At 39.9% G+C, this 22,221-nt stretch overlaps 1 protein-coding gene across 2 annotated transcripts in view; it reads left to right on the top strand.

Annotated features, from left to right (window-relative positions):
* The window catches only part of LOC126469765 (orphan steroid hormone receptor 2-like), a 126,965-nt gene that overhangs the window by 46,884 nt on the left and 57,860 nt on the right, over positions 1–22,221 (top strand). For both annotated transcript variants that reach the window (XM_050096987.1, XM_050096988.1), the window contains 3 exons: positions 342–551; positions 708–856; positions 11,541–11,764. In XM_050096987.1, coding sequence (XP_049952944.1) covers positions 342–551; positions 708–856; positions 11,541–11,764 — 583 coding nt within the window. The remainder of the gene's footprint in view (positions 1–341; positions 552–707; positions 857–11,540; positions 11,765–22,221) is intronic.

Consider the following 22,221-nt stretch of genomic DNA (forward strand, 5'->3'; position numbering starts at 1 on the left):
AAGCTAACATTAAATGCATTGAAGATGATGTGTGGCATCTTTACATAGATACCTAATGTGAATTCTATGCATATGTGCTTCTCGTGTGGTATGAAAAGGCAATTTATTATTATGTGAATTAATATTTCAGGAAAACAGTTGACAAAATCATCATATTTTATAGTGCCACACTTATCTCCAAATATTTTAGCCATAAACAGATATCACCTTGTAGATGTTTTCTTATCTGATATATGAAATTGTTGAGTTGCTTAAATTTTTTAACTTAAGTGATCCTTATTTCTTTGCATCATTTTTGTGCTACAATTGCTCTGTGAAACAGACATGAGAAACATTCAAAGCTCCCCATGTTTTAGCCGTCCAGCACGAGCGGAAACCAATTTCCGAGAAACGGGATTACTCTGTCACAGGTGTTAGTTCACCCTTTCCCCAGAATCCTTTAAACAAGATATACATTAGGAAAGATTTGAATTTGGATTCTTCTGGTCTACCATCCAACTTCTCAATTTCGGATTTAGGACAGATAAACTCAAATTTTGGAAAATCTGCAGGTTAGTATATCTTGACAACAGATTTGTCTAATTCTGACAGTTTTCAGTTACTTTTTCTGTACGTGTTTTGTAAGCTGTGAAGTAAATTACAATAATTTTCTGTAAGTGGGAAATCTATTGTTTGTTTTATTGGTTTCCTGCCCTTTTGTTACTCAGTGGACTGCAGACAGTTGTCTCCAAGCCAAGGGAGTGCAGATGAAGAAGGTTCAGTGGACAGCTTTTTAGGGAATGGAGATTTGAATGATTCATTAAGTGCTGCACGAGACAAAACTATTATCTCACATGCACTGGATACAGCTGCAAAGGTAACATAGTGAAGATTTGTCCATAGTCTTTTTCTATTTTGCCATCAATAATCTATATTGAGTGTATTAATATTTTGATGCAGACAAGGGGCCTCATATAAATGTATCTTGAATAGAAGATTGTTGTTAATTACAGTGAAATCATTTTACTTTTCCTGAGACACATACCAAAACACACAGGAATGGTTTTTAGAAAGCCAGTTGCAGTAATATTTTTAAAAACATCCGCCACATGAGATTATAGTCTCTTAACATTAGTGATTATGGATGTAATGTAGATTACCTTCTTTAACTTTCAGGTGCTGTGGGGATGATGTTTCTTCTGAAACAGTATGTTCTCTGGGTGCTACAACTAAAATAACTTTCCTGCATATTATGTTCACTGCTGTGGTCATAATTCGTACCCACTCATCCTATCCATAAGTGACAGCTTAGGTGGGGGTTTACCTTAAGTGACAGCTTAGGTGGAGGTTCACCTTAAGATCTCGATGTAAGACAGTGCTAGTTACAAGTTTGGACAGCTTACTGTCAGTGTGTTATTGCTGTCAAGTACATAAAAAGGTGCATAAAACATTGTATAGAGAAAGTACACGATTCACAATTTAACCATATTCGTAACGTATTGTAGGGAATACAGTGACGTTTGGAAATGGAACTAGTATGTAGATGTCTTACACTCAATGCCACTAAGGAATTTAGCCAAATAAAAGTTGGTTGTGTGTGCTTAAAAAGCATTGCCACAAATTGAGATGTGTACTACTTTTAGTTGTGCATTTTGTGTTCCTCATTATAGCAAAATGTTTCATGCAAAGTTAAATTTTTTAGATAATAGACGAAAATTGAAACGAAATTTAGTTCATATGCAAACAAACATTAATATGTTCCCTCAATGAAAAAATCACAAACTCGTGGAAGTATTGTAGGGTTCTTGGTGCCAATCACACATTTAGCCGAAGTATTCAGCACAGAGTGGTGCACACATGCCAGTAGCATAAGGCTGCTTTCGCACAGGTGATGCTGCTGCAAGGTTCACCCATGCGGTTGAGCTGTTACCTTCATTTAACAAGCAGTTTGTACACACACACAATAAGCACACCTGGACAAAAAAATTATTCACTCCCAGGAGACATCACTCTAATATTGTGTAACTTCATTTGTAACCTTTATAATCTACATCTATGTGAATACTCTGCAATTCACGCACGTTTTGGAGAGGCTTTATTGAACCCCTTGTATTTTCAACTGTTCCACTCTCAAATAGCATGTGGAAAAAAAATGAAAACCTGAATCTTTCCGTGTGAGCTGTGATTTCTCTTATTTTCTTATTTGATCATTTTTTCCCTATGGAGATGGGTGTCCACAAAATATTTTGACACTCAGAGGACGAAATTGGTGATCAAAATTTCATGAAAAGTTCTCACCGTAATAAGAAACACCATTGTTTTAATAATTGCCACCCCAACCCCCAACTCGCATATCATATCTGTGACAGTTTACGCCCTGTTTCATGGTATTATGAAATGAGCTGCCCTTCTTTGAACTTTTTCAACGTCCTCTGTCAATTCTCTCTGGTCAGGATCTCATATGACAGAGCGGTACTCCAGAAGAGGACAGACAAGCATAGTATAACATCAGTGTGGTGAGAAAGGGAGTCTAAAAGTTTCTTTAGGTAAGCTGTATCTAGCTGAAGCCATTAATTGATGTTTCATCCTGCAGAGCCAACAAATTGCAGTGTTGATGATTGCTATGTTTCACCCACTGTTCAGTATAGTCCTAGGCGTTTTCTATGTGATAAAGATCAGGTGATTAGTGGATCAGCAAACCAAGTTGCAAGTGTTCATCTAACCACAAGTGAATGCATGCAACCTTGTGAAAATTGCTGTTGTGATCTTAGAAGGTAGGAGTGTCAAAATTTGATACAAAGAATGTTGAACAAAACATCCTAGTTCATGTTCGCAGTAACCTGATTGAGTAGGAAGAATTCATGATGTGTGAAACTCCCTCAAAACATCACAGAACCATCTCTGACCTGTCTTACATTCTCTGCACACTGTGGGTTGAATGCCTCATTGGACCAATAGTGCACAAGATGCCTTTCATCGTGAAAAGAGGCAAAATCGTGACTTGTTGGACCATAGTACATGCCTGTGGTCAGCTGCTGTCCATTCCTGTGCTGTTTAGCCCACTGAATATGTGCAGCTTTATGTGCCATTGTGCAGAGTGTCATTTTGGGAGGTACCAATTGTGTGCTCATTGCATACAGTTCTCTACACACCCTTTGCTCAGAAAGTGGATAACATGGACCTGCATTTTCTGATGGCAGTAATTCCTGTTCATTCTGAAACCGATTCTCATTGACAAAGTGTGACACTCGTGTCCAGTCACTGTTGGTTAGGTCTTTTGACAACCACTGTTCTTACAGTGTGCTACATTGCTATTAGTGCTATACAATTCATTATAGGTGAGTTGTACAGTCAGTGTTGATACACAAACAAATCGAGCAACTTCATTCACCCCCTCGGAGCACTCACTGCTCTTTTTGTGAGTATGTGTGTGGCAAGCACAGGACTCAGAGCTGTTGTAGCACCTACTGCCTTTCCTCTGTTGCAATTTCTCATTTCTGACTATCTTTCCTTTATTTTGCTCTCTTTCTCATGGTGACAGCTTTTGATGTCAGTCCGGTTCAGCCTTTCTTTCTTGAAGTATTCTTTCATTCACCGCCTTTTGGCTGAAGTAATTTGTGGCTCCATTGTGGTTTTGACCTTCATTTTCCAAATTTTTATTTAGTGTGAGCCGACTGATGAAGAACGTCTTAAATAGCACCTACTGCATGCAACATTAAAGATCATGTGCACACAATATATGCTTAGGCTCTTATTTGCACTTCAAATCCAACGCAGTAACCAATCCGACATGTTGGGGCCAGACATTTTGCAGAAGAAATTTATCAAATTAAATCAAACCGATGGTTGTTCTAATCTGGCCATCTCATCAGATAGGTATAGAAATTTCACTGTGGACAGCTATAATCCTGTTGGTTTCCTTACCTTGGCTGTCTCGTTGGAAGAGGGACAAGCAAGACATCTGAGAGTGAGACAAATTATTCAGTATGTAGTATTAACTGGAACTGATTGGGATACTTTTGCTGTGACAAAACCATTATTTTTTTGGAGCATATTGAAGATAAAATTGAAGAAGTTGAGTCATAAGGAAAACTGCACAATGGATCACTATTGGTTAAAGCCTCTTCTGCTACACAGTCTACAACTCTTCAGTCACGTGAACGTCCGGGTGACATACCAGTGATCATTGCCCTCACCCAAAACTTTGAATATGGTCCAAGGAACCACCTTCCACCAAGACCTTACTCTCTAAATAGACAGGGAGCGGCATGGCGTACATTTTGTTTGCCATGTCCAAAAAGGTCCCAGGGATTGTAAAATAGATACAGGTGCCTTTATCTCAGCCATCAAAGGGAATAATGCCCTCCCAGAAAAAGCTTGTCATGGTATACAGCTGTAAAATGAAGCGTTACATCCCACTGCCCACAGAGCTGCTTTCGATGCTTGCGCTTTGGTCTTATGTCATTCAGCTGCAGGCTCAGAGTATGGTAACTGCGAGTGATCACTCCACAAATGTGTTCCTTGTGATTACCTTTTAGTGTAAGCTGCATGGAACACCGACCTCCATGTTCACTGGTTTGCCCAATATTAAAGAAAGAAAGGAAAACACAGGAATATAAATTTATTGACTGCCTGTTGTATACTGAGGCACATAAAAAATATGAATGACTACCTCCTGTTGGTGTGATGTTCAGTTATGCAAAAGTCACATGGCTGACTCCCACTATGTCAGTTTTTTCAAAAACAGTTCATATGTGTGGAATGGCAGCTTCCCCCTCTGGCATCTGCTGGTGGCAGGCTTCTCTCTTGAGTTGCCTTTCCCCGGAAACCAACAGATCAGAAGCCTGATGCCAACCAGTGGCTGAAGGAACCACAATCTGTGGGTCCCAGGGCTACCCATTCTTAATCCACCCCCATGCTCGTCGAGGATAGGGGAAGGAGAAGGAGAAGGAGAAGAAGAAAAATTGCGACAAGGCTACTCAGGTGACCACAGATGCTGCCACACTGTCAGATTCTGACATTGATGTGGTTCCACTAAAGGCAGTAAGAAGTCACCTGAGCCGCAAGTGATAAACAACTGTTCCAGGTCTTATCCTATAGGGTGGTTTTTGTATTGATGCGTTAGGTTTTTGATTGACATGTGACCCAACATTGGCATCCTGTTCTTATCTCTGTTTCACTTCCCACCAACCCCCACCAAACTGAATCTTATAATGAACCTTTTACTAACTGGAGCTGCTTCAGGCTCTTGACGTGGCTGCCCCATATTCTCCACCTGAAGACTATCTGCATGCGGAAGCTTAATGCTCTCAACCTCCTGGCCCACACATCTTCGGGTGCAGACTGTGGTACTCTCCTCCATCTTTATTGCACTCTGGTTTTGTCCAGACTAGGTTATGATTGTCAGATTTATGACTCAGTGGCTCCTTCCACTCTGTAACTGCTTGACCCTGTTCATCGTTATGCGGTGCATCTGGCTATTGGTGCTTTTCACAATAGTGCTGTCGACATTCTTCTCACAGAAGAGGGGATTCCCTCTCTACGCAATCACCATTCAGCGATTCCCTGACCATCCCATGTACCCCGTCCTCTTCACAAATGAGGGACAGCTCCTTTCTGATACCTATCCTTGGGTGGAATTGCCAGTTGGAATGTGTCTCACTTCCCTCTGTCAGGTTTTCCATATCCACTCTGTGGAATGTGTCCCAGTACCATATCGCCCCCACCCCCCCCCCCCCCCCCACCCGCTCCACCCCTTGGATGGTGCCTCAACCACAGGTTAGGACCAACCTATTTCAAGGTCCTAAGGCATCTGTGCCCCCCCCCCCCCCCCCTATGATATTCTGGCAGCTTGCATGTTCCATTCTTGAAGAGTTTCAGTGTGCTACAGTGATGGTTCTAAAATGATAGATAAGGTGGGATACGCTTTTACATCTCCTATTGGCATGGAACACCACTTACTGACGGGGTCATGTACTGTGTTCACATCAGAGCTGCTAGCCATTAACAGGGTCCTCCATTTTGTTTCTCAGGCCTCCCTCTACAGTTTTTGAATATGTACGAGCTCAGTGAGTAGTTTGTAGGCTGCAGATCGATGCTACTCTTGTCACCCTTTGGTCTCTGCTGCCCTTGGCTGTGCCACCTGCTCCATTGTCTTCTGGGTTCCAAGTCATGTGGGCATCCCTGCGAATGAACTAGCTTACTGTTTGGCTAGGGAGGCAGGTACTTATCCCCATTCCCTTATGATTCCAGGTGCCAATATGCAGACACACATCAAATCTCTCTTCACCAAAAAGTGTAATGACGTATGGTGCAATATTGCTGTCAGTAATAAACTCTGCACAATCAAGGAGACTACGTCAGTTTGTCGCTTTCCCTTCCCACTCCTCTCGGAATCAGTCAACTGTATTATGCCGTCTGTACATTGGTCACACTAGTCTCACCCATCATTTTCTTTTGCATAACAAGCCACCCCCACAATGTGTCTGTGGAGCCAGACTGATGGTGTCCCATACAGTGGTGGAATGTCCCCTACTGTTAGCTCTTTATGCTGAATATAGCCTTCTAGATTCTTTGTTTTTAATATTAGCAGACAATTCATTGATGATTGAACTGGTCCTCAGTTTCCTCCATGAAAGTGGTTTTATTTTCAGTTATAAGATTTTCCTTCACTCCTGGAGCAGGGGCAGGGTGGTTATGGTTGGGGCTCCTTTAAGTGTTTTCTAGGACTGGGACCAATGACTACTCCCCCATGCAAAGACCACTCTTTTATCCTTCCGTTTTTCCAGATTTTAGATTTTACCTACCTTTTTATACCTTCTGCTGTGTGTTTTAACTTCTTCGCTTTATAGTTTGACCCGTCTGACTGGATCCACCCACTTTCCCACTTTTAATGGACCATCCATCTTATGCAAGTACGAGGGCAGTTCAATAAGTAATGCAACACTTTTTTTTTCTGAAACAGGGGTTGTTTTATTCAGCATTGAAATACACCAGGTTATTCCCCAATCTTTTAGCTACACAACACTATTTTTCAACGTAATCTCCATTCAATGCTACGGCCTTACGCCACCTTGAAATGAGGGCCTGTATGCCTGCACGGTACCATTCCACTGGTCGATGTCGGAGCCAATGTCGTACTGCATCAATAACTTCTTCATCATCCGCGTAGTGCCTCCCACGGATTGCGTCCTTCATTGGGCCAAACATATGGAAATCCGATGGTGCGAGATCGGGGCTGTAGGGTGCATGAGGAAGAACAGTCCACTGAAGTTTTGTGAGCTCCTCTCGGGTGCGAAGACTTGTGTGAGGTCTTGCGTTGTCATGAAGAAGGAGAAGTTCGTTCAGATTTTTGTGCCTACGAACACGCTGAAGGCGTTTCTTCAATTTCTGAAGAGTAGCACAATACACTTCAGAGTTGATCGTTTGACCATGGGGAAGGACATCGAACAGAATAACCCCTTCAGCGTCCCAGAAGACTGTAACCATGACTTTACTGGCTGAGGGTATGGCTTTAAACTTTTTCTTGGTAGGGGAGTGGGTGTGGCACCACTCCATTGATTGCCGTTTTGTTTCAGGTTCGAAGTGATGAACCCATGTTTCATCGCCTGTAACAATCTTTGACAAGAAATTGTCACCCTCAGCCACATGATGAGCAAGCAATTCCGCACAGATGGTTCTCCTTTGCTCTTTATGGTGTTCGGTTAGACAACGAGGGACCCAGCGGGAACAAACCTTTGAATATCCCAACTGGTGAACAATTGTGACAACACTACCAACAGAGATGTCAAGTTGAGTACTGAGTTGTTTGGTGGTGATCCGTCGATCATCTCGAACGAGTGTGTTCGCACGCTCCGCCATTGCAGGAGTCACAGCTGTGCACGGCCGGCCCGCACGCGGGAGATCAGATAGTCTTGCTTGACCTTGCGGCGATGATGACACATGCTTTGCCCATCGACTCACCATGCTTTTGTCCACTGCCAGATCACCGTAGACATTCTGCAAGCGCCTATGAATATCTGAGATGCCCTGGTTTTCCGCCAAAAGAAACTCGATCACTGCCCATTGTTTGCAACGCACATCCGTTACAGACGCCATTTTAACAGCTCCGTACAGCGCTGCCACCTGTCAGAAGTCAATGAAACTATACGAGTCGAAGCGGGAATGTTTGAAAATATTCCACAAGAAATTTCCGGTTTTTTCAACCAAAATTGGCCGAGAAAAAAAATGTGTTGCATTACTTATTGAACTGCCCTCGTAACTTTGAATTGTGGGACTGGTGACCTCTCAGTTTAGTCCTACAACCCCCCCCCACCGCGCAGTCAATCCAATACAGGCTCTTGGCTAACTCAGTGTCTCATGACCACTACTGACCAATTAGCCTCACCAACTTGTCTAGAAATTAAATTGCTTGAAAGGACGATTGCCCGCAGTTTATCCTGGGTTCTTAATTCTCAGGGATTTTGTCACCCCATCAGTGTGATTTCCAGGAGGCACGATCCAGTCATCCATCTGATCTGGTTGGAAACAGCAGTCCCAAAGGCTTTTTCTAGACACAAACACCTCATTGCAATCTTATTTTATGTTCTTAAGCGATATGTCACTGCTTCGTGCCATCACATATTACTTGACCTCCATGACTGGGGCTTTGAAGGCTTCCTACTCATTTTTACTCATCAGTTTTTATCCCACCTGTTGTTCCAGGTTCAAGTTAGTACTTCACTTAGCTCTCCATCCGTCCGATAGAACAGAGCTTCAAGGGGCCATCTGATGGGCCTCTATATGGATCCTTTCCCATGGTTTCCAAGCCTCTCGTGCAGAAATGCAGGTCACGGGTTTGTCGTTATACCATGGTCCAACTTGACGCAGAACTGTACTTGGGTGCCCAGCAGTTGGAAGTTGTTTGCACAGTCTCATTTCTGGACCTTCTTTTTGATAAAAAGCTGCTCCAATCTACAGTTCCCTGATCATCCAACAATCCCATTCTTTTTGCATGTGAGGGTCATTGACCACCTCATACCAGCCATCAGGTGGTATTACCAGTTGGAATGCACTTCACAGCTCTGTGCTAGGATCTCTGCCTCTCCTCCCTGGAATGTGCTCACTATTTCCTTCTTGTGCCCCCCCCCTCCAGATCCTAAAGTCTCATTTGCACCCATAACCTTTTGCTGTTTCTTATGTTCAGTTCTTTTACATTGGTGGCTCTAAAACTGTGGATAAGGTGGGATATGCTTTTACATCCCCAGCTGTTCAGGAATGCCATTCATTGCCAGGGACTTGTAGTGTTTTTACAGCAGAGCCCTACACTTCGTTAAACAGGTCTCCATTGACTGCATTTTAATATGTAGTGATTCAGTGAACGTTCTTCAAGCCGTTAACCATTTTTACTTTCGTCGCCCTATGGTTTCTGCTATTCATGACCTTCTCGCCAAACGTAGTCATACTGGCAGCTCAGTTGTCTTTCTCTTGGTCCCAAGTCATGTGGGTATCCAAGGGAATGAACTGGCTGACTCTTCAGCTAGAGGAGTGGTTATTTGCTCCCATTTGCATTGCCGGTCCCAGGTGCAGACTTGTTGGTGCAAATAAGACCTCTGTTTATTCAGAGATGGAATGAAATCTGGTTGGCTACTGCCCCCTTTAATAATCTCTGCACTATCAAGGAGACTACTGCTGCATGGTGATTTTCCTTGCGTTCCTCCCTGAAGAAATCCTTCATCCTATGTTGCCCCTGCATTAGTCACACCAGGCTAACCCAGTTTTGTGTTACATAACAAGCCACTGCCACATTGTACCTGTGGAGCCTTATAGACAGTATCTCCTGTCCTGGTGGAATACCCTGTACTTCTGGCTGTCCATGCTAAGAATGGCTATCCAAATTCTTTGCTTCATATTTTTGCAGATGATTCATGGACAGGATCTGCTTCTCCATTTTTACTGCGAAAGTTTGTTTTTATAAGGTTTTAAGCTACCTGTGGTGCAGGAGCATTGGGGTTAGGGCAGTGGGAACTCCCAACTCTATGTCCTTGACCAGTTCACTCTTTCATCCCTCTCTTACTCTATTTTAATTGCTTTTCAATGTGGTTTGTCTCCTTTCCTCTTGCACCATATTTTCTATTATAGACGTAGTGCTGTGGTAAATAGTGGGTGCTCTTAAATGCCTTGACTTCACTGGAGCAAGGATGGGATGGCTGTGGGTGGGGTGACTCATGTTGCATGCAGAGCCCCGTGGACAGCCACTGCTGTCTTATCTATTTCTCTCCTCTGTGTTTTTATTGTTGACAGTCTAACTGATGTCCACTACGGGTTTAGCCGTTTCACTTTCAGTTTTCTAAATCTGCCAACTTGAAGACATTCTTTGCCCTGTGACTGTCTTTCTCCTTCATTGAGGCAGCAGGGGGTCAGATGCAGGGTGAGGCTTTTCCCACCATTGGATGAACCCTAGGAGACCTCTCATCTGCTCTGACATGTGTACCGCCCACTTCGTACACTTCTGCGTAAACTCTTTCTCAGCTGTAGTACCAGTCTTGCCATCACTGTCTCGGTTTTACCACTCCTGCAGCCTTTCATCATCAGGACATGTCCTCCGCAGATGTCACTATCTATGGGTGAACTACCTCTGGATCAAGGGACTGATGACCTTGCTGTTTAGTCCTTTAACCCTATTTACCTACCAGCCAGTTGGGCCTTGGGCTTCTCTTAACTCGATAGCTCCCTTTTGCCATTTTGTTACGTCTCCACATCGACCAGTTTTACTACTCAGATTCCACACAGCTAACTGGCACATGTACGTAACTTCACTGCAATGATATAACATGAGTGGTGGAGGGTGATGTGACCATGTGCTACCAGTTCTACACCATCTACGCCACTGAAAAGCAACCAGTATGCTCTTTAAAGTGGTGGCTTTTATTTTGTCCAATGTAATTATAATTAATAAGGTAAGTGTTAACTATGATCATCATCATAATGGTTGTCAGACAAAGCTCAAAAGTCTGTGTAGTTTTGAAGAGAACTTTATGTTGTTATTCTTGGCACATGACAGTGAATAGCTGCTTTTACTATTAATAATGAATCTGCCCAACCTCCATGCTCCTGTTACCTTTAGTAGCCCTATAACCGAAAGCCACAGTGTGCTATTTGTGTGTGAAACTCATCACACAGTTATTGCCAAATTGTGGTTGTTGGATGTGTTTAACAAGATGTTCATTGTACATTAGCAACACGTATTATATGCAAATTTCACTATAGAAATTTTGCTGTTTCTGAAAAACATTTCATAACTCTAGTTCTTGGAGGAAGACGTTAAAAAGTGACAATCTGGCAACACTGTAACAACATGTATGGTAACTACCTCTGTCAGCTGTTTCATGTATCCTTAAGGAAGATTGAAGATTCACTCCTTGAATGTGTTTTATTTGAAAATAAGCATGTATAAACACTATGTTCCTCATAAATATACTGTGATAATTAGTGATTTAAGATCATTTTGATGTAATTATTTTCAATATATGGTTGTGTTACCCAGTGCTGTGTATATAAAACCTGTAAATATTCCTTTTCAGAATTTAAATGAAAGTGACTCATTTGCATTGGCAGACTATGGTGATGAAAGTGTTTTCGAGCTGGAAGGCCTACTAGTTCAAGATCACCACATTTCTTTTAACTTGCAGACACCAAGTCCAATGCCAGCCTACCTAAATGTGCACTATATTTGTGAAAGTGCTTCTAGACTACTGTTCCTGTCTGTTCATTGGGCTCGTAGCTTACCAGCATTCCAACTGTTGAGGTAAGGTACTGTACCTTAAATTGTGATGTATTTTCCTCTGCTCAGTAAATGTGTGTGTGTGTGTGTGTGTGTGTGTGTGTGTGTGTGTGTGTGTGTGTGTGTGTGTGCATGTGCGCGCACGCGCCACTTGGACTTTTTCACTGGGCTAGAGTTTGACGATAAATGCAAGCTAAGTAAGAGACCATTGCCAGAAAGTACTCTCATTAAAACCGAACTGGGATTCAATCCTGACCTGTCGACTTTCCAACTCTTTCCATTGCTTCTCCACACCAGGGATCCCTTTTACTATGTGCTCCATATTGATAATCTGTGTGACAATCAAACACTGATGTTCTTGCACAATACTCCTTTGTGAATGATTTCTTAAATGCAAATTTTAAAACTTCAGCTTTCCTTTTGCTGTCTTCTATTACCCCATCAGACTAGCCAGTGTGTGACTTGATGGAAGCCTTTGCCCCACTTAGCAATTTTACGCAGGACTAGAATTTTTTTGGGTCATCGGCAAAATCTCCAAAGGCATGGCAGTGGTAGCTGTATGCTCTGTGCATCAGTCTGTTTATACATGGACAAATTTCTACTGACTTCTGCCTGTTGTCATTTATGCATCCTTTTTTGAACAAAGAATGCAACAGTCTCTGCTTCCTAAGCATTTTCCGAATTTTCATTAAACCTTGGTGAGTATTTTGTGTCCTTAATCCACTTGGCACAGACTTCTCCAGAGTGTGATTCGTAATCCATTGAAACTTTGCCCATAATTGCTCTATGTACATCATATTGGAACTAAATGGTGTACATTCATTGTGTAAGTTGGATGCTAACGACTGCTTATCTGCTCTTTCTAGTAAAAATTCTCTCATAGCCTCCTTGATGAATTTAACTTCAGTTTCCATCATCACTGTGGTATCGTGATCACTAATCCCTATCACTCAACTAACACTGCTGATAAGGTCGGGCCCGTGTTTAGCTACAAGGCCTAAACTACTTCAACTGTGTGTAGGCTAGCTACTCAGGACAGATTTCGAAAAACGTGTTAGTACTTCACAAGACTGTCTGTATGCAACACCTGCAGTTAACCTGTAGATGTCCCAATCTACACTCAGTAGGTTAAAGTTGCCTTCAATTAATATTGCGTGATCTGGGCATATCCATACTACTGAGCATAGACTATCTTTGAACAATTCTGAAACTGTCATGGCAGTATCCAAAACATCCGACAATTAACAAGAGTTCACTTATACCTTTTACGTACTTCCAGGCAACTTCACAATCGAACTCTATTTCGACCTTGATAGGTGTAATATTTTTGTCAACTGCCATGAATACTACTTCTCCTGTGGTGCCTAATCTGTTTTCATGAGGTACATTCCATGCCTCACTAAGTATTTCAGAACTTTCTACTTCGGATTTTGGCCAGCTGTCAGTTCCGAGAATAACCTGAATGTGACAACTTCCGTGGAGGGCAATAAATTCAGAACCTTCATTACAAATACTTTGACAATTTACCCTTAAAATTTTTGGCAGTCAAAGTTTCTTTACTTTGGTCACAGTCTGATTTCGCTCACTCCACATCGAGTGCTGAGCATTAATCGGAGGACCTCATATTACTGCTTAGCCTTAAAAATGCACTCCACATGTGCTCTGCTACTGAAATAGTTGCTTCCTTTGTGTAGTGCATCCAGAAATCTACAGCAAAGACCTTCACAGAATCAACTGAGCCTTTGGTTGAGGTCCTCCACTCGGCTCCAAACCAAAGGTCACTGATAAATACTGGTAACTGTGCTGCAAATTTTGAGTTCTACATGCATCCCGCGACCAAGGCCAGCAATCTTCACCACTTCTGCCAACTGCCTGTGTGAACTCAGGATGGCCTGAGAATCCAAATGACAAACATCACTGATGCTGACGTGAGCTGCAACTTGTAGGTGACTGCACCTTGCATGCTCGATAGCAGCAGGCAGGGTCTCCTACACATCTCGGATGAGGTCCCCTGGTAGACATACCGAGCGCATTTTGGATTTCTTTCCATCCCTGGACAGTATTTCCGTAAAGGGTTCCATAACACGACTAATATTGGAGCTCCCAATAACTGACAAACACCTCCTCCCCCTGTCCCTCCTGTGTACCTGCTCAAATCCTGCTGAAGAAGTGACTGGCTGTCAACTCAACAGCCAGCCTCCACATTAACTGTCCGCGTTGAGCGACATGAGCATGTTACCACCTGCCACTCACCCTGCAGTGGGGGTGGATCCTCAGCTTCAGGAACACTGCAAGGTGTGTTGGTAGCAGAACCCGTGAGCAAACAAGTGACATCATAAGTGTCCCATGCGAGTGCCAGATTCCCACCGCCGCTACACCCTAAGGCAGTGGACAGAAGATGGCTGACAGTGGCAAAAGTGTCTTTGGCTGTTTGTGAACAGTGGCCAGTTCTTCTGCGAAATGTTGCCTGTTCCTCCTGCATCTGCACACATCATGCACACATCCTTGTACTTCTAACTTCAGAATTAACTACAAAAGCACACAGAGAAAGCTATTATGTAATTTGCTAACCTGCTAATGTGTCTCCACCAGAGTCTGACATCTTACTGAGCTGTTTAGGCAGCCTTTCAAAACAAATGACAGTTGTTCTACAGGCTGTGCAAATCTACACTTTGCAGGTACTAAAACATGAGATCACACCTGTTAAATACAACACACAAGGAACTGAAGAATTAAACTAAGAAAAAATACAGAAAAAGCTTGAGCTGTGTTACAGCCTGGAATAGTTGGTGAAGATTCAGCTAAGCTTCTAATATGTTTTGGACACACTTGCTCATTGTGAAAAAGAGTAAAATTTTCCTATATTTTTTCACTGACACATTTGAAACATGATTCTGTAACAAGCTATCATGCAATTCATGCAGCATAATTTAAATTCTTCCATCTGTCATATTCAATTACTGTGACATTTGCATGATATTACATATTCTTTACTATGACTGGCTTCTAGAAGTAAACCAAGCAGGCATTACATTGATCAAAGTGTTCATGACAATTTTTATATCTAATTGTATACTTAAAAAATATGCAGTTTAACTGCATTACATACTAAAGAGTTCTCCAAAACTCATAATTTTTTGGTACTTTTAATTGTGAAAAAATTTCAGGAAATGTGATGTTGACAGGTAAAACTGTTATGGAATTAGTTTCTTTGAAGTGGGATGTTTTTGTCTGGTGTCGCATCTATGAGATCAGTTGCTTATACAGGAAATGATCAGTCATTTTCAGGTTATCCACAAACATTAGCTTTAAGAAAAATGTCTAGCTCAAATTTCAACATTATATATTGGTTCAAATATTGTTAAACAGCTGCCCTCACTTAAAATCTCCAATTTCTCACTATGTCACTAGAAACTGCTTTTTTTGCCTTTTTTCCTCATAATTATTTACCCACAAAATGTTCGTTTAACTACAAATTGATAATTTACAAATTGTGGTTGTGGTTGGTTAGTTCAGTTGAATAGTTTGGTGAAATTCATAGTTAGCATAGTCGTGCAATGTGCATATGAATAATTAAACAGTACTAGGTGAGAGTAATAAAGTATTGTAATTAGTATGAATCAAATTCATTTTTGTTTCTTTTTTAGTTCTGAATTGTAGATATTTCATAGATCCACAGATACATTATGTGCCAACTATGAAACTTCATCTTCGTGTCAGAACAGCAGACAGCTGTTATATGAATGATGCAGTAAACAAATTTATTTTGTGTAATTTAGAGTTCACCATTTACACTTGAAATTGTTAGGCTGGAGAGAAGCAATCATAAATATATTTTAATATATAAAAATTTTAGAAATTATTAAAAAGTTTTAATTGTCTAGGTCATAATTAGATAACAATAACAATAATAATAATAAATTCCAGAATGAGATTTTCACTCTGCAGCAGAGTGTGTGCTGATATGAAACTTCCTGGCAGATTAAAACTGTGTGCCGGACCAAGACTCGAACTCAGGACCTTTGCTTATCACGGCACAGTTTTAATCTGCCAGGAAGTTTCATATCACCGCACACTCCACTGCAGAGTGAAAATCTCATTCTGGAAACATCCCCCAGGCTGTGGCTAAGCCATGTCTCCGCAATATCCTTTCTTTCAGGAGTGCTAGTTCTGCTGGGTTCGCAGGAGAGCTTCTGTTAAGTTTGGAAGGTAGGAGACAAGGTACTGCCAGAAGTGAAGCTGTGAGGACGAGGCGTGAGTTGTGCATAGGTAGCTCAGTTGGTAGAGCACTTGCCCGCGAAAGGCAAAGGTCCCAAGTTCGAGTCTCGGTGCGTCACACAATTTTAATCTGCCAGAAAGTTTCATAATAAATTCCAATCCCAAAGAAAGCAGGTGTCAGCAGATGCAAAAATTACTGAACTATCGGTTTAATAAGTCAAGGCTGCAAAATACTAACAAGAATTCTGTACAGACAAATGGAAAAACTGGTAGAAGCCGACCTTTGGGAAGATCAGTTTGGATTCCGTAGAAATGTTGGAACACGTGAGGCAATACTGACCCTACAACTTATCTTAGAAGATATATTAAGGAAAGGCAAATTTACCATTTCTAGCATTTGTAGACTTAGAGAAAGCTTTTGACAATGTTGGCTGGAATACTCTTTTTCAAATTCTGAAGGTGACAGGGGTAAAATACAGGGAGCGAAAGGCTATTTACAATTTGTACAGAAACCAGATGGCAGTTATAAGAGTCGAGGGGCATGGAAGGGAAGCAGTGGTTGGGAAGGGAGTGAGACAGGGTTTTAGGTTATCCCTGATGTTATTCAATCTGTATATTGAGCAAGCAGTAAAGGAAACAAAAGAAAAATTAGGAGTAGGAATTAAAATCCATGGAGAAGAAATAAAAACTTGGAGGTTTGCCGATGGCATTGTAATTCTGTCAGAGACAGTAAAGGACCTGGAAGATCAGTTGAACAGAATGGACAATGTCTTGAAAGTAGGGTATAAGATGAACATCAACAAAAGCAAAACAAGGATAATGGAATGTAGTTGAATTAAATCAGGTGATGCTGAGGAAATTAGATTAGGAAATGAGATACTTAAAGTAGTAAATGTGTTTTGCTATTTGGTGAGCAAAATAACTGACGATGGCCGAAGAAGAGAGGATATAAAATGTAGACTGGCAACGGCAAGGAAGGTGTTTCTGAAGAAGAGAAATTTGTTAACATCAAGTATAGATTTAAATGTCAGTAAGTCATTTCGGAAAGTATTTGTGTGGAGTTGTGCCATGTACGGAAGTGAAATATGGACGATAAATAGTTTAGACAAGAAGAGAATAGAAGCTTTCGAAATGTGGTGCTACAGAATAATGCATAAGATTAATATGGGTAGACCACATAACTGATGAGGAGGTATTGAATAGAATTGGGGAGAAGAAAAATTTGTGGAACAACTTGACTAGAAGAAGGGATTGGTTGGCAGGACATGTTCTGAAGCATCAAGGGATCACCAATTTAGTATTGGAGGGCAGCGTGGAGGGTAAAATTCGTAGAGGGAGACCAAGAGATGAATACACTAAGCAGATTCAGAAGGATGTACGTTGCAGTAGGTACTGGGAGATGAAGCAGCTTGCTCAGGATAGAGTAGCATGGAAAGTTACATAAAACCAGTCTCTGGACTGAAGACATCAACAACAACAACAATAATAAGAAAACTAGTTTCAGTTGAAAAAATCAACCATTTGCAAATCTGAAAAGAATCAGCAAACACAAAATTGCTCTAAATGATAAGATTTTCTTTTATGTTGATGGTATTACAGAAAAGAAAATTTATCACAATATTAAGTAAAGAGTTGGATGTACCCAGTTTGATGAAAAATTAGTGTAATGGTATGTGAAGTGGATAAAACACAGCATCTTAATAATAGGAAACATTCCAATCAAAAATATAGAAAATGAATATTTTTCTACCACAGCAGAGTCCTTTGAACAATGTATGGTCATGAAAAATAGACCTATCATCAGTAGAGCAGTGAAGTGCTTCTAAATCTACAAAAATATGGAAACAAAAATAAAGTTACCTAGAGAAATAGAAATATGATATATAGTCTATATTATCCAAAATAGTTTGGTTAATTATAAAAGCAAATGTGCCATATTTTATGAAAATACATAGGAATGTAAGATAAGTCTGTGCAGTGTACAAGGAAGCCTGTGTTGGTAGTGGCCTATTTGAAGGAACACAGCAAACCAACAGCTTGGTGTACTCATGTAAGCCAAACAGGAAAGTTACCAAATACAATGCCAGATGTCATGCGAGTTAACAGTTACAAAAATGGTCAGTAAGAAATTAAAACAGTAACATGTAAAATTGTGGAAGATGAAAATAACCTCATAGTGGTGAAAACTAGACTATCATAAAAAGTAAGGTGAAAGGCAGAATATGAAGATAACACCAAAAGTTAATAGAATAGATAAAAATATTCCCAGATAAAAAGTAAAAACAATATAAATACAAAGTAAATCATGATGTTGATACAAAACACGAACACTCTTAAAACGGGTTTTGTAATAATCACTTTATAGTTAAACTCTTCACAGAAATAAACAGATGCAAAGTTTCTTTTGCAGAGAGTGGCTTTTCAAAGTTGAAATTGTTCATTGTTATCCTTCATTTAAGTCAAAAATTGTTGGTGTAGTACAACTTTGACATTGTGGTTAATTTTATCCAGTCATAGACTGAAATATCTCCCACACCTAATGGAGCTAATGCAGCAGTGTTGTGTTCAGAGGTATATTCTACCACTGTGTGGTCACCTTTGCTCTCCATCACAGTTTAGCCACAGACATTCATTTGGGTGGACAGTTTGTGGTGGTGCTCTCCTGCATAGTTTATCTCTTCATTTGTTGTCCTCGGTGTCTACATTCTGGCTGAAAAAATTGGGATTGGATGTGCAACTACTGTCTACTATAAATGATGTAGCTGACAGATGCACAGTTGCGTTTCACTGTCTTTTACTTTCACTGTTCACAAGCCCCTAATATTACACAGTTATATGGCCAGCGCACTGTTGTTTTAACTTCCCATAAGCCTCATTAATAGTTTACAGGCGAACATCCACATACTGCTACAATAGTTTACTGTTGAACATCTATGAGCAGTAAAAGCCTAACCACACTGTTCAGTCTTTCAAATAAATTGAACAGACGCAGCCAGTGCATTAGCACATGGCCTATTGGTGTAACACTTATTTCACTGTTAAGTTGTCATTCTAACCGACACAGCTTCCTCATCTGAAACTCGGTCGTGGACTGACTGCCTCATGCCAAAATTGGGGCCCTTATATATCCTCAGAATAATAGGTACTGAAACTACACAGTGTTTGAAATTAAATTTACAGAAATTACAATTAAAACTTAACTCATTCAATTAACTGCATACATCAAAAAATTCGTTCTTTTTAACAGGTTTCGATGAAACTGGAAATTGTTTTGGAATTAATTAAGTGCTGGCTTTGTTAACATGTTTTCGAATAGAGCCAAATAAATACTTTAGGGATAATAGTATTGTCTTCCAAATGTTCACAATTATTACAGAATTTATATTTGTTTGTATGTCAACAATAGAATTTAAGTTACGAAACAATTACTGATTTCACCCTATAACAGAAGATACTAACTAGTAATAGTCCAAATAAATTAGAAAATCAATTACATACGTAAAACTAAGCACAAAATTAGGTCTTGTGTTATATTCTTTAAAACTGAGGGCCAACCTTTCTCTTTTATGGAAATGCAGATTATATTCACTTACGTTAATGGTAATTAGTTAACAGTGAAAAAATGAATTTTAAGGAGGCAGATGGCAAAACGAGGGGAAGCAAAAATATCCAAGCTTGCTTCGTCACATCATCCCCTCATTGGATTGACCAGATAGATATTGGAAATGGCTAACTGGGCAATTCAGTGACCACAAGTGACCCCAGAAATTTTGTTTAAGACCCACACACAAAATATTACATAAGAAATGTTATCAAAAGCTACAGTAAGCATGTTTTTTCAAGTTTATACTTACATGAACTGGCCATACGAAAATCCCCATACAAAATAATTACACACGGTGTATTGTTGTACAATATCACAAAATACCTACAAGTTGTACTTTTAACAAAAATTATGCATCTTCATCATGAGTGATGTCACCCCACCCCCTTTTTTTTATTTTATTTATTTATTTATTTATTTATTTATTTTTTTTTTAAAGCAAAGATTACATTTAAAGATACTTGTCACTTTATACAAGTCCTGTCTTGCTTAACAAAACATTAATCCTTATGGGCAGCAAAGAAGTTAAATTACACTATTACACTGGGCATTGCAGTTCATGTTTAGACAAAAAATTTCATTTGCTCAATGTTTAGTAATTTTCACAAGCACTTTCACTTTTTCAATGAGCTTTTACACATTTTCTCACCAAGTTGTCCATGCCGTCAACAGGTCCAAGTGGCAATTAGTGAGTAAATGCACTGGTATCAGTTCCCTTTGAGGTGGTTCTCCTCTGCCACAGTACATGAAAAAAATGAGACAAAATACCTTACCTTAGTACACTTACTTTTACTTCTAACTTAAGTCTAAGGGAAAAAAAATGTTTAACACTAATGGCTGGTTATTGGTCTTTGACTGAAACTGCTTGCACAATAAAGAATACATTTAATAGCAGCTGGAGATGTTACATTACGCCATTTTTATAATCTATAAAAGCTGTGGAACACGATCAACAGAAAACTATTTTGAAATTTGTTTTTTACCTAAGATGCTCACCATAGCTGCATTCACACTTTTAAAAGGCTACAGATTATCATCCTATATAATTAGCAGAAAAGCTGTGTAAACCATTCCTACTCAATGTGATCAGTTTTGTTGGTCAAGGGAATTTCACTACTGTGTGGAAACTAATGGTGGACACTGCGACAGAGAAATCGTTGAGCCTATCTGTGTCAGAAATTCAAAGCATTTGCAAGACCACAGTAATGTGAGGAAGTTTTTTCTTGTTGAGTTACAGATTTTGACACATGGCTTTATTATAATGAAATTTCTAAAATTGTAGAAACAAAAGTGGGTGTTTGAAGATTATAATTCACATGTTGAAAAGTCTGCGAAGAAGAGAATGGTGATTTTCTTCTATACTGCGAGGGAATTATTTAAATCCATTTTTGAGAAACTGGGAAGTGCCTATTTCAACTCATAGCAGTACTTTGAACTATCCATATGTGACTCGGTTTGTAATTGCAAGCTGATACGATTCGCGCACATCAGCTCTCTCTCCTGAAAAGACTGCATTTACTAATTTTTCACTCAGGTGTTCGTTGTTCACATTATTTGCAACAGATTTTCAAGCATTTTACAGTTTCATCTTCAGGAACTTGGACAAATCTTAAAATGGGAAATGTTAGAGTGGGTAACAAAATATAGACTACAGTGGAATTTCATTAGCTTGTGTTTGAAAGGCCTGCAGATTTTTGAACGTCATAAGCAGGAAAACGTACTACCAAAAATTACCTTATTTGGTAACGATTCAATTTTTTCTTCAGTGAAAATGTGAAATTTAGGGTATCGAATTTGGGGTAATATGTGATCTCATAATGCCACACTTCCTGGCATGCTGTGTCAATAAATTATGACTCAAAATGCACCTTATCAAGATTAAGTTCAAAATATCACACCCAGAAACTTGGTAAACTAAGTGTTACTGTGCAAGAAGCAAAAATGTGTTAAATACAGTGTGACATTGGCTACATCCAATATATCAGACACATACATATTTTCTCTCAGCTAATTGAAATGCAGGAAAATCATGTGATGTGAGACTGTAACCTCTAATGTCCAAAATATGTACTGGGCTTTCGATGTAAAAAAAAATAAAAATATGCTAAAACTGCAATTTTTGTTATACTTCTCATAACAAATTAACATCATTCATTTAGCATTTCTCCATTAGTGAATCCCTACAGGTAATTAAACAGGGGTTGTTTTAACAAACTATTGGTATATTGCACATCTTGTTAGCCTAACTTCACTATGACATAATAACAGAGTGTGTGTAGTCCTGGCTTCACAAAGGTTTGGCAAATACACCAATAGATGACTTTCTTCTGTCTTAATTTTATTATTATATTGTCCATATTAGTTAATGTGTTCATCAATTGTTCGTTGATTATAAAACTTAAAACATAATGCTTAACTCTGCCCGTTGCGTCAATAGCTTCTGGCATTGTAGAAAGCAGTGAAGGTTCCGCTCCATCCTCCTCTTCACTTTCTTCTAGTTTCTCTGCCATCTGCCCATGCAACACTTATCAGTTGTCATGGACCAACAGACAAGACCTTTGTCACTTTCAAAATGTTGATTGAAGCTAAGGTAGTCAGTGTTTTCTTATGCCCAGTTATTTGCTACCATTGTTCAGGTACAGTTACTTTGTTTTCTAGC

This window comes from Schistocerca serialis, chromosome 3 (genome assembly GCF_023864345.2).
Source record: "Schistocerca serialis cubense isolate TAMUIC-IGC-003099 chromosome 3, iqSchSeri2.2, whole genome shotgun sequence".
In the NCBI taxonomy this organism is placed as follows: Eukaryota; Metazoa; Arthropoda; class Insecta; order Orthoptera; family Acrididae; genus Schistocerca; species Schistocerca serialis.